This window comes from Biomphalaria glabrata, chromosome 10 (genome assembly GCF_947242115.1).
Source record: "Biomphalaria glabrata chromosome 10, xgBioGlab47.1, whole genome shotgun sequence".
NCBI classification, from domain to species: Eukaryota; Metazoa; Mollusca; class Gastropoda; family Planorbidae; genus Biomphalaria; species Biomphalaria glabrata.
Window position 1 is genome coordinate 5,104,473 of NC_074720.1, and position 13,840 is coordinate 5,118,312.

The 13,840-nt window shown below is 35.5% G+C and overlaps 1 protein-coding gene across 1 annotated transcript in view; it reads left to right on the top strand.

Moving 5' to 3' along the window:
• The first annotated feature begins 4,522 nt into the window (after positions 1–4,522).
• LOC129928708 (uncharacterized) overlaps positions 4,523–13,840 on the top strand; it is a 154,312-nt gene continuing 144,994 nt past the window's right edge. The window contains exon 1 of the mRNA XM_056044191.1: positions 4,523–4,550. Coding sequence (XP_055900166.1) covers positions 4,538–4,550 — 13 coding nt within the window. The 5' untranslated portion in view covers positions 4,523–4,537. The remainder of the gene's footprint in view (positions 4,551–13,840) is intronic.

Below are 13,840 nucleotides of genomic sequence, written 5' to 3' on the forward strand. Positions count from 1 at the left end.
AAGTGAAACGAAACAAAAAAAAAAAAAAATGTGCATAAAAAATGTTTCGTCTGTAACCGGAAGCGGGCGATAATTTGATAATGGCGTCGAGTTTCTCTGTCACCCGAGACACACTGCGATGGCGCGAAGAGATCTAAGAAATATTGTTTCTCCTCATACAGAGGTTTTACATTTGCAACTATTTTACATTTTATTTTTTACACACCTCTCGTTTAACATGGTGACATTTTGAGTTTTGTACGGGAGCAGATTTAGCTTGGCGAAGTGACAGTCTTAATGTTAGAGCCCTTTTTACCTGCCCATCGCACTATTTCAAGCAGGCAGATCTCATGGGAAATAAAAATTCCCAACATATACATTACATTTGGAGGCGCGGTGGCTGAGTGGTAAAGCGCTTGGCTTCTGAACCGAGGATTCCGTGCTCAAATCCTGGTGAAGACTGGTATTTTGAATTTTGGGATTTTAGTCCACCCAGCTCTAATGGGTACCTGACATTAGCTGGGTAAAAGTAAAGGCGGTTGGTCGTTGTGCTGGCCACATGACACCCTTGTTAACCATTGGCCAGAGAAACAGATGACCTTAACATCATCTGCCCTTAGATTGCAAGGTCTGGAAGGGGAAGTTTACTCTGTATACGTTACTTTTGGTTATCAGTGCGTGTAAAATTTAATAAAGTTATGTCCACCCAAAACAAATACAGTAGGATGACAAAAATGCAAAATCTATGTCTTCGCCGAGATTCGAACCAGAGACAACTCGGCTAGGAAGCCTATCGCTAAACCATACAACCACCTCGTTTCCACCCTCCCTTGGTTTCTAATATTGTGAGATGTATAAAACATAAAAGAATACCTAATTTTAGAGCTCTAAGTAAGATAAGATAATTTTAATTGTCTAAAGAAATGGAAATTCAGTTTGACTACAATTTTCCACATAAAAATGTATTTTTAAGAGCGAGTTATTTCCCCTTAATTCCATTTCCATAACGGACTGTGGTCAAACGTCTTACTAAATTCCTCTTAAAGTCATCGTACGAAAGTGACCAAGGCAGTCTAAGAACATAAAGTTCACATTTAATAAATAAAGCAAGAACAAGTTTTAGAGTAACCCCTGACCAGTACATTTCTGGACGTTGTCTTCTATGGCCAGTCTCTATTCTGTCATCTATGGCCAGTCTCTATTCTGTCATCTATGACCAGTCTGTATTTTGTCAGAAGATTATTACATCCTAGTCTAAAGGTACCGTAAGACGACAGGGGACGACGGCGGTCAGGGTTCGAATACGGGACAAGCGAGACAGCAGTCCAGAGCACATACCATACCACCAAGCAGACTCACGAGAGAACTCTTGCCAAGGCACACAATTAGGCCGGATAACGTAATGATGCATCAATAATTTGTCTACATCTATCTAGTTGCCCCACTATGACGACACTCAAAGTGAAAGTCGATGTTGTTTGTGTGTTCTGGCTTACTTCTACATGCACTGGTTACCGAGTTCAAAATTATTGAAAGTCGTAATTAAATTTCGAGAACTTCTATGAACGTGGGATAAAAAATGTCGCCAAGTTCAGAGCGACTTTATCTTATGTACGACAGGGGACTTAACGCTCACACCAAGTTGTGTTTCCCTTTTCCCATCTTGAACCACCTAGAAATAATCATCTCCCAGGACCGAGTACATAATCATGATTATACCTGGAGTGCAATAAGATTAAATAGTGCTATTGAAGTCTTTTAAAATACTTTACGTTTTTGCCTTATTTTTAGCTGCCCCCGAAAGGGGAATAGACGCTATTTGTTTTGTGTGGTTTGTGTTGAATGTCTGTCCGTCCGTCCGTCCCGTTTAAATCTCGTAAACTAGAAAAGATATTGAAGATCAGACATCGTGATATTTTAGACCATTCAAAGTTCTGATGCAACGGCTACTTTTCTTCTTTTTTTAAAGTGAAAATTTTAATTGTTAAAATCAACTATGCAAGCAGTTTTTTTTTTTTTTATAAAATTACACCATTTTTACATTTATTCACTATTAAAAGTAGCACACACTAGAGGCTTTTAGTATGGGAGATGACTATTTACCATATTTATAACGCATTTATGTAAAACGGTTTTAGATTTTTGTATCATATACGTTTTGTCATACATTTAAAAAAAAATCATTTTACTTTTATTTTTGAAGAGAAAAAATCGTTTCCTTATGCATTTACATGAAACATAATTTAAAACAACAATTAATAAGTAGTTTTTCATACTACCGCTTGAACTGCAACATTATACCAATCATTTCAGGAATACTGAACTTAAGGTAGGCGTTTCTACATTCAGAGACTATATATAAGGGATTGACGCTTACAGAACAATTAGATCAATTCAATTATTATTATATGACATCAGTTAGGCCAGGTTCACATCGAACTTCTCCTTCACTTTCACCTATCGTCTGCTGGACCGTTGGGGCACCACACAAGATCTGTCAACCTTCTTTCTCCATTTTTCTCTGTCATCTGCCTTTGATAGAATTTCATTCTGATATTCTTTCTTAGTAACCTCCATTTTTTTTTCGTTTTTTTTTTTTTTTGGGGGGGGGGGAGGAGCGTCGTGAAGAGAATCAACATGCTGTTAATTTATAGAAACATTAGATCGTCGAAAGTCGACCCTGTCGGCTGAACTCGAGAAACTGGAACAGACACAAAAATAGAGCAGTGAGATTCATAACAAACGAATAATCACATTTGACTAGCGTAACATCTTTAGTAAAATCACTAAATTTAGAAAGCCTTCAGGATAGAAGGCTCAGAAGTAAGGTAGCAATTATACATAAAACACTGAACCATAATTTTCAAATACAAAAACAAAATTTAATAAAATACTCAGAAAGACACAAAGATAGCATATATTTCTGGTTCCATATGCTAGGACAAATGCGTGCAAATGCTATTTCTTCCTAGCGCTATTAGAGCATGACATGGGTTGCCTGAGCTAGCCAGGAAAACCAGTGACTTGGCAGAAATTAGGTCATTGGTAAATATGCATGACTAAATGCATGACGCGTAGGACGTAATCATCTACTTTTTTTGCAGTAACGTCTGTATTATATAAGATAAGATAAAATAACTTGATCTGAATATCTGGTCGAATCTAGATTTGTATACTATTGTTAGTACCCCCTTCTCGTTGTGTCTTGAGTACAGTGTTGACTATGTTCTGGAGGAAGTAATAACCAATTCAGAAAACCAACTGCCCTTTCATGGAAGCGCCCTTTGATAGAAGTGCCCTTTGATAGAAGTGCCCTTTTGATAGAAGTGCCATTTGAAAGGAGTGCTCTTTGAAAGAAGTGCCATTTGATAGAAGTGCCCTTTGATAGAAGTGCCCTTTGATAGAAGTGCCCTTTGATAGAAGTGCCGTTTGAAAGGAATGCCCTTTGATAGAAATGCCCTTTAATAGAAACGCCCATTGAAAGGAGTGCCCTTTGAAAGGAATACCCTTTGATAGAAGTGCCCTTTTGATAGAAGTGCCGTTTGAAGGGAGTGCTTTTTGATAGAAGTGCCATTTGATAGAAGTGCCCTTTGATAGAAGTGCCCTTTGATAGAAGTGCCCTTTGATAGAAGTGCCCTTTGATAGAAGTGCCCTTTGATAGTATCGTTTCTTGACTGATCGCGTCAATTTTTTTCCCTTTCTCTTTCTTGACTTTTCAGTGTTAAATATTGGTTCCTAGTGACCGTTCCTTTATTGAAAGCCTCGCTCCCTTATTTGTCAATGCCTTATTTTAGAGGTTCTCAAACGTTTTTGACCCGGGGACCACTTTAGTCGAAAAATTACCCACGGACTATGTAAAAAAGTTTTACCGAAGAAGTTATTTTAATTGTATGTATGTTTTAAATCTTTCTGAGGATCCTCATTCCGTCGTCCCTGGGAGTCCGCGGACCACAGTTTGAGAAAAACTGTCTTACATTATTAAAATCTTACAGAGAAAAAAAAAGAGGAACTAATCCAGCCAGTTCAATGTGACCTATAAAGAGCCACTTGTTTATGAATCCATTTATCGCAAAAAATAATAACATACACATTGTTCTAAAAATATTTGTTCTTCAAGGTGTATGATGCGAATGTTTACATTACATAAAAAGTCATAAGCTTACAATATTACACGACACTTAAAATAACGCAGCTGATGATAATTGCATTAATTCGCTATTTTACGAACTTGACACCTTATAGTGCAATTTCGCCCGCAGCTTGACCATAAAAAAAAATATGAATTTAAGACCAGCCAAGAACAATTACCTGGCGTCATATTTTTCTGTTGTCCTGTAACGAATGCCCGAGTAATTAGACCCGCGGAGAATTCTGTTATCGTCGCCGGGCGCTGAATCCACGTCCATTTCTGGACGACGGTTATTTGTAGCTGTCATTTCAAGTCTTTTCATATATCTCGACTTGCCGTTTGTTCTTCGCGTCATCTGGGCACAATTGTGAAAGTGCATTGTCCGCGCTGCAATGACCAGGGCTATCCCACAGGGACGTCTGTGGGGACATGAAAGACTCTCGTAAGTAAAGAGCAGTAAATATGGTAGATAAAGTATGGTCGGAATGATGTAAACAGTTTGAATGTATTTGTTGACTCTCCTATACTGAAATTAAAATATATATATATATATATATATATATATATATATATATATATATATTTATATATATATATATATATATATCTTTTGCAAAATCACAATTTTTATTGTTTTCTTTTAATGATAGCTGCAACTCTTTTTATTTTTATTTATTTTTATGCCAGGGAGAAAGCCGCTATTAGTTTTGTAAGGTCTGTCTGTTCGTTCGTCCGTCTGACCCATTTAGATCTATAAGGACTGGAAAAGTTATCGAAAGTCTGATGTCATACTATTTTGCAGCTTACTCAGGAGTGACGGTCACTCTTTGTCTTCTGAAAGCGAACCGTTTTGCTTTATGAATTTAAACATGTAATTTTTTTTTTTTCATACAAATACATATTCATCATTTTTTAAACCACATCTATTTAATATTAATATTAAAATAAATAACCACCGAAAAATTCTAAAAAGAAAACGTATAGTAAATATAAATAACTATTCTGGGGAGAAAAATAACAATAGGACTGTACATTATTAGATATACAATATAAATCAAAATTTGAAGCAAATTTTGTGTAACATTCCATTATGACGACTGCACCATCAAATAGTCTTTATCGCTTTGTTTTTGTTGTCCTTTGTGTTTGTGTATAAGACATTTATGTACCTAAAAACATACTGAATAAATGTTCTTTATACAAATATTTATACAACTAGATGATGTGTCTTATATAAAACCAGCACGGATTATTTACGTAATATGTTTCTTGATGTTGTTTTGTTTTATGTCTATAATAATTAAAAGAGGTCTAAAACGAGATTTGATAAACAGTGTTTAGAGCTTTTCAGTGCTTGCATTACAATGGCCTACTTTATCCATACCAATGTTTCCCAAACTGCGTTCCGCGGAGCCACAGAATTCCACGAGCTACTGGAATAATTAGCTAGTAGGCCATAGGGTGAATTAATTTCTCTAAACAAAAAAAGCAAAGTGTTCCGCTAAACACTCAGAATGTGCAAAATGTTCCGCTAAATACTCAGGATGTGCAAAATGTTCCGCTAAATACTCAGAATGTGCGAAGTGTTCCGTTACGGAAAATGTTGGGTAAACACTGATCTATACACTATGAAACACATAGCAAAAAGAAAGGTTTCTTTCTTAAGCCTTATACTAAAAATTAGCTCTCCAGGGCCATTATCTAGATGATCATTTAATAACATTCATTAGGCCAGTCTCATATCTTCACAACAATCACTTCATTGAATAAGAATAATTAACAATTAGATATCAATAACAGTAATGGCATTAATGTATATCTTCATAACCCTGCGGTATCCTGTTATCAGTCAACCTAAAAATACAAACAACTTTAACCCGCACACGTCTAATTTTGAATGAACCAAGGTATAGTTGTTGATTCTTATATCCATGCTGAAAATATTGAAGGTTGGCTTGCCTGTGTGGGCTGATTCTGAGTTTTATTTTTTTACACAAACTCTCTTTGTAATTTCTTTTAAATTTTGTTCTTCTTTTAATTTTTTCTTCATTTGCCTCCTTCTTCACTTTCTTTGTTGATAAATTCTCTTTGTGTCTCTTATATTTTCTTCACATTCTCTTGTATGTTTTCTTCACTTCTGAAGAATTCTTGCCCTAGCTTCATTTGTATTTATTTTTACATTTCTTTTTTTCATTTTCGTTCAAATCTGTCTTTCCTTCTTCTCTTTTTTTTTTCTCTTTGAAACAATTTATTTTTGGACTCTCTTTTTCTTCCCATTTAATTATCTGTCTCGAGTAGTTATCCCCAGTGTCTGGGTTTTTTGTTTTTGTGTTTAATAATTCTTTTAATAATTGAAGACTAGGAAAAGGCTCAGACTTTGTCTACTTTATATTTCGACGCATTTTAAGCATTTGGTTTTGAGATTTTGAGGTGGGTTTTTTTTTTTGGTCGTCTGCTGCTTTCTTGCAGTGACCTTTCTTAGATTAACCTTTCTTGTAGTGACTTTTCTTGCAGTCTTCTTTCTTGCAGCGACCTTTCTTAGATTAACCTTTCTTGTAGTGACTTTTCTTGCAGTCTTCTTTCTCGCAGTGACCTTTCTTAGATTAACCTTTCTTGTAATGACTTTTCTTGCAGTCTTCTTTCTTGCAGAGACGTTTCTTGCATAGACCTTTATAATCGCTTTAGGAGAAACATTTTTTGATACAAATCTTAGTTTATAGTTTCTTGCAGAGACCTTTATAATTGCTTTAGGAGAAACATTTGTCGATACAAATCTTAGTTTAAAGTTCAAGAAACAAGAAACACGTTATCTGTGTGTTTAAAAGTTTGTCAAGGTCTGGGTTTATTTTGACCACAAATGAGCCAAAAGCAATTAATCTAATGTGGCAAATTTATTTTTAGAAACATTTCTTAGAAACATTTGCTAGAAACATTTCTTAGAAATATTTGCTAGAAACATTAGTTAGAAACATTTTTTTTTGTCCAAGCTGAACGCTTCGTATGAAAAAAACAACTACTGATTTTGAAACATTATCACATTTATAAAGTAACTCAAAAAAAAAAATATTTTCAACAAAAACAATTTTTATATGCCAGCGACTTCCTCGCAAAAATTTTCTTTTCTTATTCTTTATGTTTCTTAGAAACTATTACACGCAATTTATGGCGTCAGAGAAGAGATTAAGTGGCAGAGTATAACATTTTCACTTAAGCCTCGGAAATAACGAGGAAACTATCCATTTTAAATTCTGCAAAAAAAAAAAATATAAAAATCTGGGAAATCACCTTCTTCAATGGGTCCGTTCCTGGAAAAGGTCCAAGAGATCCTTAAAATATCTTAAATACCTCGTGCTAACGAGTGAGTGATGGAGTTGGGGGCATCACTCAAAGTCTCAACCAATTAATATCTTTTGATAATGAAGGGTCATAATGGCAATAATTTTAGAATCCTGGTTTCATTTTTCGCATTTTTCAGTTCTGGAAAAGAAGAGAAAAGAGGAAGTAAGCGTGGAAGAGATTTAAAGGGTGACACTGGGGGGGGGGGGGGAGGGGGGAGGGGTGCGTTTAAAGAATCCTATTTCGCTGCGGCTGCTTGTCATTTATTTAATTGTCGAAAGAAAGAAAGCCGTAAAAAGATGCCCATTTGTGTCAGTAAATCATCTACATCTTCGTTAATCTTAAAGATTGCCAGAACGTATCTGCTAGTATCTGTTAGTATCTGTTAGTATATGTTAGTATCTGCTAGTATCTGTTAGTATCTGTTAGAATCTGCTAGTATCTGCAAGTATCTGTTAGTATCTGTTAGTATCTGCTAGTTTCTGTTAGTATCTGTTAGTATCTGCTAGTATCTGTTAGTATCTGTTAGTATCTGTTAGTATCTGCTAGTATCTGCTAGTATCTGTTAGTATCTGTTAGAATCTGCTAGTATCTGCAAGTATCTGTTAGTATCTGCTAGTTTCTGTTAGTATCTGTTAGTATCTGCTAGTATCTGTTAGTATCTGCTTGTATCTGTTAGTATCTGTTAGTATCTGCTAGTAACTGTTAGTATATGTTAGTATCTGTTAGTATCTGCTTGTATCTGTTAGTATTTGTTAGTATCTGTTAGTATATGTTAGTATATGTTAGTACTCTGTTAGTGTTTGTTAGTATCTGTTAGTATCTGCTAGTATCTGTTAGTATCTGCAAGTATCTGTTAGTATCTGCTAGTATCTGTTAGTATCTGTTAGTATCTGCTAGTATCTGTTAGTATCTGCTAGTATCTGTTAGTATCTGCAAGTATCTGTTAGTATCTTTTCTGTTTGTATTTCTTTTACCTCTTTTCAGAAACCGGTTGAAACTTGATAGGTTTAGATTTCTTCCGTTGACACATCATGCTGCATCGGTATTTACATCGGACTGTTCATAATGTTCTGAGTTTGAAACCTACCCGACGTCATTCGTTGACGGTCAAAACAAAGTATCCACAATAATCCGAATTACACAATAATCCCAATTACACATTAATCGCAATCACACAAAAATCACCATAGCACAATAACTCAATAATCAAAATAACACAATAATCAGTCAAATTATACATGAATCTAACAATGACTAAATAATCAAAATAACACAATATTTAATCCAAAGTATACATTAATCTAACCAACATTTATATTTACCTAAATACACTTAGCAAAAAATAAATCCGTAACTAGAGTTTTGAAACTTCAGAAAAGTTTATATACTTTCAAGTAGGCATTACAAGTTAATTTTATGATAAACGGAAAACTTTGGAACCATATATAGACTAAATTATGTTAATATAACCCCCCCCCCAAAACCCTTTACAACAGGGGTTCTCAACCTGTGGGTCGCGACCCCTTGAGGGGTCGATTGACGATTTGTCAGGGGTCGCCTAAGACCATCGAAAATATGGATTGTATTTACTGTATTCTTCTATTGCTGTGAATGTTATTGGGGGGGGGGGGTCGCGGCAGAGTGGGGGATAGTAAAAAGGGGTCGCCGAGCTTAAAAGGTTGAGAACCGCTGCTTTACAAGTTCTGATATATGCTTGGACAGAGTAGAATATTGTTAAATTGATTTTAAAAAAAGTAAAGTTCCCCCTTTTAGACCTTGTGATTTATAGGGCAGATGATGTAAAGGTCATCTGTTTCTATGGTCCACTGTTAACGAGGGTGTGTTGTGGCCAGCACAGCGACCAACCGCCTTTACTTTTCCCCAACTAATGTCAGGTACACATTAGAGCTGGGTGGGCTCAAGACACGTTCAAGGATCCCAAAATTACAATCGCAGTCTTCACCGGGAATCGAACCCGGGACCCCGGTTCGGAAGCCTAGCTGTTTACCTCTCAGCCACCGAGCCTCCGTAAAATTGATTAATGATCAGAATTTGAAAAAATCGACTACAGTGAAATACCCTCACTCTAGGTTTAATACACACGATTCTAAGTTTAAAAAAAAAAAGTTAAATCCATAAGAAGGATTCACATGAATGGTATAGATATGTATTTCTTAGGTCTGATTTTGTTTTCCATACTGCGTTCTCTCAGTCGGTCAAAAAGGGGCGACAAGATCAGTGTATTGTGGTAATCACGTTCTTCTCGATCGCATCCAGGAGGAGATAACTGGCCAGCCTTGACGATCTTGTTTCTTCCTGGTTATGTTTCCATGACATGGATAATAGAGCCATTGAATGATTTAAATGTATATTGTTATTAACTCGTCAGATTCGATTAGCGGCTCCCTTTATTGACTCATGCATGGTGTGGGCGTTATTCGGGCCAATGAAAAAAACTAGGAAGCTATTCAGACAGTACATGAACTGGTAATTTCATAAGATAAAAGAGATCAAGGGTCGTTGCTAAAACTTTCATATATCATTATACATATAATAAAATTTTAACCACAGTAATCTCCTCTTGATTTGCCTTTTTTGTTTTTACAATGTTAATATCATGTCACTCTGTCTGTCTCTCTGTCTGTCTGGTACAAAGTTTGTACACGTTTCTCCCACACCTAATCTCGGATCAAGTTGAAACTTTTTACAATTATTCATTGACATTGACAAGGCATGAATTAAAAAAAAAAAACAACTACAATTAATCAATTAATTACTTGTTATTAATTAAATTATTTAATACCAACAAGGGAAATAAATCATCCAGTATTCAGATATGCAGGGTTTCGTCACCAGAGATAACTGAACACGTTATTTCTACCACACCCAATATAGGATCAAGTTGAAACGTGAAAGAATTTTAATTGTACCTAATACAAAACATGAAGTAATTAAAAAATTAGCCAGTTAGTGAATTAATTATTGGTAATTTTATATTTTCTTTGTTATCGAGTTCTTTCCGGTGTCCATTCTTTTTGTAATAGACTTGAATAGCATAGAAAAAGAAGAGAGAGTCAGGTGACATGAAGAAACGTGGGGTCGATATAATTTACAAATATGTTGGTTTATTATTGTGTTCCACAAAAAAAAAAAAAAAAAAAGTAAAGATCCATTCATTTTTCCTGGTAGATTCTAAATTCAGATTCCATTTTTTAGTTTCTTCGGCTCTCCTATGGCATAACCTACACATTTTAATTGTCATGCTACCAAATCCATCAGAGAAAAAGCCCTAGCCCTAAAGTTGGTAAAGATACATTTTTCAAACTTTAAAAAAAAAAAAAAAGGCTGGGGGCATTTTCTACACTTTGTACCGACGTTTCGGCGTACGAAATGAAACCAAATCGTAGGCCGGATCTGGGCATCACTGAGTTAGGCCATGATGACTTTAACGATATTGAGGGGCCATTGTCCATGGCTTTGAAAAGACTGTAGTTCAGGTTTCGAGTCAGTGACTACAATATGTGTTGCCTTCGCGAGTTCTTCGCCGAGTCAATTATTTTTAAAGTCTCGCAGATTGCCGTGGGCAACGCATCGAAGCTGCAAACACTGCCACATATTCAGTCAAATCCTCGAAATTCTATTGCCTTTAGAAAAATTTCCTTTAGAGAGAATCATTTGTCACCGTTAGCCCATCGTACACATATTCGTTGCTCTGTTATGACACTCACCCAGGCACCCCCCGACACACACGCACTGCTAAGCTCGACTCTGGGTGGTGTCTTTGTTGAAGTTGACCTAAAAAAAAACTTTTAGACCCAATCATAAGACTCAAAAAAAAAAAATTTAAATTAAATGGGACACCTTTTTTTCCCTTGTACGTTTTAAGACTATATCTTTTTGATTGTTTGATATCTTTTTGTGAAATTTAAATCTTTTGCTTTATTATAACGTCATTTTAAAGACGTCTTTTCCATTGCGCATTTTTTTATAGTCTAATCTAAGGATACCTTATTTTAATTAAGAAACTCTATCCCCCACATATGTCAGGGTTATTACATTTTTTATTTATATTATATATATATATATATATATATATATATATATATATATATATATATATATATATATATATATATATATATATATTAGGTTATTCTTTTCCAAGCAGATATTTTATTTATTTTTTCCCTCTTGCAACTTATCAACTTTAGAAAAGGTGACCTTAAACCATTGGAGAACATTCTTTAAAAACCACTCAGCGCTGCTCCAAGAAGGCTGCAGTCTCATGATGCGTCTATAATCTATATGATGTATGCTTTCAGTATGTTAAATTATCCATAGCCAACATTTTAGTTAGAAGACTCAACAAAGGAAAAGAGTATAGACCAGAAATTCATTTGACGACTATTATTGATGTTATTTCAACCCACTGTCTCTTTATAACTTCATACATGCCCTACCACCAGTTGCGTCACTAGAAGTGCGGCGGGTGGAGGCCGCACCAGGTGACACCCAAAACGGGGCTGACACCCAAAGTGGGAAAATTTTCACTTATGCAAAAGCAGACAATGTTCAAAAATAATTTTCAGTGTTAAGATACCTGAATATGATAGTGCACACGTAATATAAATATTTGTATTGTTTAATATTGTTTTCTGCTTCAAATAATTAGGTTTAAAACTCCATCGCAATGTCCGAAGAATTAAACCATATTTTATATTTCCAGCCAAACATTAAACTGTACTCTCAGAAATGTACCAGCTACATCGAACTGAACACTCCTTTGATTTTAACAAAACTGATTCATTCAAGCAATGAAAAAAAAAAACACACTGTTATGTCACGATGTTATGTCAGTGTTTATCAAAGACAACAGTCTTCCGACATTATGTATTCCCAAAATATCACGAGGCATGTGAAAAATATTCATTAACTTTTGAAAAATAGAAAACATTGTCCGTAGCAATTAGGATACAAAACAAGACTGGAAAATCCTTACTTTCATTGACGTAAAGGACTAAAATAGAGAGACATCTTGAACAGGTTGATTGATATCACTTTGTTTCTAGCAAAGCAGAATTGGGGGCATATCGTGACCATACTGACAATGAGTCTTGATTGCATTAATTTGGATTTCCCAGTGATGATGGAAATGTCCAAATATGATCTAATGCTGAAAGAACAATTATAACTTTGAAGAGCAGCGATGCAAGAAAAAAAACAACCTCAGAATATAAATATGAAATTATAGCAAACCATGTAATCGATATACTTATCAGAGACATATAGACTTAAAGGTACTCTTTGGTATTTGTTATAGACAGCCATTCTGACATAGTACACACTGATCTGACGTCCAAATTTATTAATGGACCTCATTCACCAATCATAAACAAACAGCATTTAGTCACGTGGTGCTCTATCTCTTCTATATAATTTACGATGCGTAATTCATGATGGTTGTCACTTGACAGTTTTTCCCATTGTTTTATCAATAAGATCACGTGACTAAATGTTTTTTGTTTACGATTGATGAATGAGGTCCATTAATACGATTTTTTAAAGGCAAAAAAAAGTGGTTGAGATCAGTTAAGATATCATTAATTGTCTCGAAAGTCATGAATTGAGCTGGGTGGACTCAGAGGCACCCTAAGGATCCCGAAATTAAAAATCCCTATCTACACCAGGATTCAGAGACCCTCCGTTTAACCACTCAGCCACCCAGCCCCGAAGATTGTTGTGTGTCTACTGCTTGAATGCATTTCTCTACATTTTTCTTCGTTCGCAGACGTGATGGTGCTCGTTTGGTAAACACACAGGAAGTCAATATTTATCACGTGATTGACTCATTTCGGTTGCCCTGTTCAGTGTTTCATTTTCGTCGGACCCGAAAACTGAACTGAAACCTTCCGTCTGCTGGACCGCTGGGGCACCACACAAGATCTGTCAACCTTCTTTCTCCATTCTTCTCTGTCATTTGTCTTTGATAGAATTTCATTCTGATGTTTTTTTTCTGAAATTATTGAGCCCTACCTTTTTACCTGCCTGGGTGGATCACTTCGGGGGCCGATTTCGAGTTTGTGTTTCCACACAAACTGTTTTTGTAACCTTGTTCAATATTACAACACAATCTTCAAGCGCATTTTTTGTTTAACGTACGAGACATAACTTATCAAGTGAGCACAACCTCTGACTAAAGTTGAGCGAAAAGACAGAAAATCATTAAAGCGATCCGTGATTAAAACTTGAGATGGACTCTAGACTGGTACTGTCTTAACTATGTTTCAACTGATCGGCCGTTGTCTCGGAGGACGATAACACGGCTGTCACTAGATTTGTATCAGGAAATACGAGACACAGGTTAGTTAGTGATAATTACTAGCAGTAAAAAAA